Source organism: Toxotes jaculatrix, chromosome 7 (genome assembly GCF_017976425.1).
Source record: "Toxotes jaculatrix isolate fToxJac2 chromosome 7, fToxJac2.pri, whole genome shotgun sequence".
Taxonomy (NCBI): domain Eukaryota; kingdom Metazoa; phylum Chordata; class Actinopteri; family Toxotidae; genus Toxotes; species Toxotes jaculatrix.
Genome location: NC_054400.1, coordinates 3,933,628 through 3,938,354, shown reverse-complemented (window position 1 = coordinate 3,938,354; position 4,727 = coordinate 3,933,628). Strand labels below are relative to the sequence as shown.

The 4,727-nt window shown below is 43.4% G+C and overlaps 1 protein-coding gene across 1 annotated transcript; it reads right to left on the bottom strand.

The window, feature by feature from the left end:
- Window positions 1-1,341: 1,341 nt before the first annotated feature.
- On the bottom strand, window positions 1,342-4,727 carry LOC121184286 (fructose-1,6-bisphosphatase 1-like). Its single transcript, XM_041041878.1, has 7 exons — window positions 4,471-4,727; window positions 3,510-3,672; window positions 2,965-3,057; window positions 2,711-2,851; window positions 2,488-2,625; window positions 2,282-2,401; window positions 1,342-1,898 (listed from the first exon to the last, which is right to left on the bottom strand). The coding sequence occupies exons 1-7, from the start codon at window positions 4,638-4,640 to the stop codon at window positions 1,704-1,706; spliced, it is 1,020 nt and encodes a 339-aa protein (XP_040897812.1). The 5' UTR covers window positions 4,641-4,727; the 3' UTR covers window positions 1,342-1,703.

The window sequence follows — 4,727 nt, the reverse complement described above, 5'->3', positions numbered from 1 at the left end:
GTCCTTTTCATACCCAGAGCAATGAAGGCAAGCCAGGGGATCTATTTGTGAGTGCAGCCGAGTAGAAGAGTGAATGTGTGTGTGTGCGTGTGTGTGAGTGTGTGTGTGTGTCTGTGTGTGTATTTGGAGATGGGTGAGGGGGGTGTCAGGTGTCAGCTGTAGAGACTGGCACACTTTAATCCTGCACAAGACAAGAACTTATCAGCTCTTTTATTCATTTAGTCAAAAAGCTTGCGACATGTTAGACGACAGCAACACAAGACTTGGGTAACGTGAGAGTTTCACAGTATTTTAACCACATTTGTTTGCACACTGTTTCTCCATGGTCACGGTCTAGCACTGTGACAGTGGAGAAACAACCTTCCGTGCACTATATCCATGTTCATGCAGCGAACAATGAATCGTGTCTGATTAGGCCTGGTTTCCTGCAGGAACTGTTTCTGACAGGACTAAGTTTTGCTGCTTTAAATAAACTGCCCACTCACCTCTGAGCAGCACGTTCATGTAAATCCTGCAGCTTCTTTATGAGTTACGCTTCACTTTACCTACTGCTGACTCAAAACAACTTCTGATTTAGTTTACAGGGAGCTTTGATTCAGGGTTTCACGTCACAGGATCTCCCTGTGTTAAGAGACACACTTTTGTTAAAGACTGAGGGATGTGAAAGATTTATGAATTTTATATTATAAGGAGACTCAGTTACTGTGTTTTAGCGCAACAGCAGCTCCAGTTTGCTTTAAATGTCATTAGGACTCTGTGAGCTTCCACTGACCTTTAGCTTAAAGGTCGACTGCTCTGGGTTAAGTATCTCTTAACTTTTGTGGACAGTATGTCTTCAGGCTTTTTCATTTTTCTAAATAAAGTTAATTCATTTTAAGGAATGCAAGTACGTTTCCCATCTCATTTAAGTAGAAGAGGTTTCACGTTTCTCAAAATACTAAAGATATTTCTGCTGGATGCTGTGATTGACTCTTTAAGCTTTTTGATCCTAAAGTAAACTAAACACAAGCTATATATTAGTGAAAAGTTGAGTTTTGAAGATGTGACATTTTGTGCAAACACACAAATGATGAAAATTGATAAAAAAACACTGATTTTTGTCTTCTGGGGGTCATTTGGATTTATTGAGGCTCGTTCATTTCAAACAGTAGTAGTTCACATAATAAAGGCATCAGGTTCTGTTTGCATAGACGTCGTATTTGGTCCTTCACATGTTTAGAATGTACATTCATTCTAATTAAGGCACAACAGGAGGTAAAACCGAGGAGGAATCCTCCTCTGGTTTTTTTTTATTGAAGTGCAGCTGTCTTTATTTTTTGGCACTTTATTTATTTTTTTTGTTCTTTGGTAGTTTTTGTGGAATGTGTGCGTTTGTGTACTTGAGCTTATGAACCACAGTTTTCACGTCTCCACTGAGCCGCCTTCTTTCTATTATCTGTCAGCTTTCTATAAATAGAACATGAACATTGCTGGTTATGGCATGAAAACCTTGTAACTCTAAATCTTAGCTGATTTCACAGAGAAAATGCCCTGTCTTTTGTGGCCTTAAGAAACCTTTTCGAACTCCATTAGACATCATCCAAAATAAATTTACATTAAGCTTAATAAAGGGCCAACTCTCTCAGTACCTGCAGAGCAGACAGTTTGGAGATACAAGGTTTTTAACTGGGCAGTGATGGTTAAGAGAGTGAGTTGGTGTAGTCTCACTTCTTCTTGGCATGCTTCTGGCAGATGGCGACGTACTCCAGCACGTCCTCAGGGGAGCCCATAGCCACGGGAGCCCGCTGGTGGATGCTCTCAGGCTGGATGTCCAGGATGTCCTCGAGGCCGGTGGAGGCCATGCCGCCCGCCTGCTCCATGATGAAGGCCATGGGGTTGCCCTCGTACAGCAGCCGCAGCTTTGAGCAAGAGTGGGGAGTTTAGTTTATGGTCCTAATGTCAAACACTCTGGAAGTAATGTTTTAATATGAAACACTCCTAGTTTACAAGGCTCTGAAAGGTTTAACACATTCACTGTCCCGAGTCAACGTTTGACACCTTCAGTGTGTCAATCTCATGTTTGGCTCACTCTTACAAATACTGGAAGGATGTGAAGAGTGAAGAAACAACGTTGTGACACTCTCTACATTTACGCCTCATGCTACAAGTGAGACTGAACAAAAAAGACTGTTTTAGTCTTTTCAGTTTTAGTCTTATTCTTTAAGATTGTTCACCCGTGTGTAACCTACAGGAGGTAGGTAGCCGTTGTCAGGAGCAGGAGAAAGCAGTGATGGGACCTTACCTTTCCCTTGGGGCTCTTCACATTTCCCGGGTATAAAAAGATGCCTCCGTACATCAGCGTCCGGTGAACATCTGCCACCATGGAGCCAATGTAACGGGCGCCATAAGGCTCAATGCCATCCTGTAAGTGTTTGAAAGGTTGCATTAGTATATTATTTAAACCTGCATTGGTCATTGAAGCTCTTCACGTCCTGATGTCGGTGTTACCTGAGGGAACTTCTTCTTCTGCAGGTACTCCGTGACAGCGGGGTCAAAGTGCTTCGCATATCCTTCATTCAAGCTGTAAATCTTTCCTCGCTTCTTGATCCTCACGTCCCGATCAACCAGGATAAATTCTCCGATTGCCTGGTGAACGGAGAGCAGAAAATATTATCCCTGACTTCATTTAAAGGATTCTGTGCCTGCTGTGACACTTTGGATCATCACTAACTGGGTCGAGCATGAAGCCGTTGACTCCCTGGCCGGTGGAGAGCACAATCATGGTGGCACTGCCGTACAGGGCGTAACCTGCTGCCACAAGGTTCCTGCCGGGCTGCAGGGCGTCCTTCTCACAAGGTTCATTGTCTGTGGTCTAACAGAAACAGTACAATTTGCTTTCACTGTAACAGAGACTAAGAATTTGTTGCAGCTACATTATCTTATTTCTTTATCTTGGAAATGTGATGAGAAAACCTCGGTTAGTACCTTTTTGTAGATGGCGAAGATGGTACCGATGGAGACTAGGCAGTCGATGTTGGAGGAGCCGTCCAAAGGATCAAAGCACACAATGTATTTGCCCTGGAAGAGAACAGTGATAGAAATGATGTATGTATTCTGGTTTTCACAGAGGTTACTAGAGAAGATTTGCTAAAATCTTTACATTAAGAAGGTGGAATGAATCATTTAATACCTTTGCTCTGCCGTTTCATTTCAAAGAATGTGACAGGATTCAACCCAGAGTTTTTGGAAATTTACCTCAGTCCAACATAATAAGACGGCCTTTGAGACAACAGCTTAGGGGCTTGAGAACAACGTGTAAAAGGTCCCGTCTGACCAGATTCAAACCACATGCGACTCAGCCAGCTGAGCCTGATCCTGAGAGGATCCTCTCTTTTGAAATGTGGATTTTCCAGCTTTAAAATGGAGTCATTCCAGAAGTAAGATCCTGATTAAATACAAGCAGGTTTTCTGCCCCGATTCTGTTTTAACATCTGTATTAAAGTCTGCACTTTCCCCACAGACACACTTACTCTCGTTTCTGGCTCCACAATGATGACTTCGTCATTCTCTTCAGACACCAGCACGCAGGAGGTAAAAGATGACTTGATCATGTTGATGATCAGATCGTTGGACAGAATGTCCAGCTTCTTCACCTGGTCACCTGTCACATTGGTGCTGCCAGCAATGCCGTAACTGATAAGACACAAAATACAAAAACACTCAGGGTCATAGTGAAAACACATGAAACTGAGCACTGAAGAAGAATCTCTGTAAAACACAAAACCAGACTGTGTGGTTAAGTTTTGTTGATTCGACTCTCTGCTCCTTTCTATTACATCTTCCTCTTTATGTTAACTTACAAAAGGTCCAATTTTTTTTTGTACTGAAATAAGTTCGATGTGAATTATTTAAAAAAAAACTGCAACTGATGCATGACGCTGCATTTCTTAACAGCAGAGGTTGGGCAGAGATTGAGTAAGGAATTGCACCAACAATAGAAGAGAAGCTTGAATCAAAATCAGTCTTTTCAGCTACAAAGGTTTTCCAGAAAGAAAAAAAATCTGCTCGTGCAGGTCACACGAAAACAATGCAAAAAAAAAAGTTGTAAAATGTTCACGTGGACATGAACTTTTAGGGAACAGGCCTGTTTTTGTATCTGATACTTGGTTTGTGTAAACCTTCACTCACCCAGACAAAATCAGATGGTATCAGTGTCCGGATACACAGGAACTGAACTGCACATGTCGTAAATGTGTTTGCTGAAATAAAACTGTGTATAGTTTATCATATGAAAGTGGGCGTGGTGGTTTCAGGTATGCGGTTAGTGATTGGCGCACAGAAAACCTGAATCTCCTGCTTTGGTTTGTGCCAGCGTGGATGCATGGGACTGAAACTCGACTGTCGGAAGAAACGTGCAACGTGTGTTACCTGTATTTTGTTTTTTTACAGCAAAAGTGACATCTGTACTCAGCGTGAGGACTGTTTACTCACAGGTGGGCGATCCCGGCTTTGCGCACAGCGCTGGAGATGGCCTTCACCGCCGTGCACAGCGAGTTCAGCAGCGTGGTCAGCTCTCCCGTGCCCTTCGCCTTCCTGCCCTCCTCCATGACGAACCGGGTCATGGTGACCACGTTGGTGTCGAAGGTTCCTCGGTCGGACATGGTGACGGGTGGTTTCCTGCAGCCTGCGAGCAGAAGGTGGAGGAAACGCTGCAGGACTTAAATCCTCTGCAACGCGGAACTCGGCGG

Excerpts from the sequence above, each read along its gene's own strand:
- LOC121184286 (XM_041041878.1), bottom strand. The coding sequence starts at position 4,640 with ATGTCCGACCGAGGAACCTTCGACACCAACGTGGTCACCATGACCCGG. Across the intron at positions 2,626-2,710 it reads ACGGCTTCATGCTCGACCCA|GCAATCGGAGAATTTATCCT; the intron begins GTTAGTGATGAT and ends TCCGTTCACCAG. Across the intron at positions 2,402-2,487 it reads AGAAGAAGAAGTTCCCTCAG|GATGGCATTGAGCCTTATGG; the intron begins GTAACACCGACA and ends AAACACTTACAG.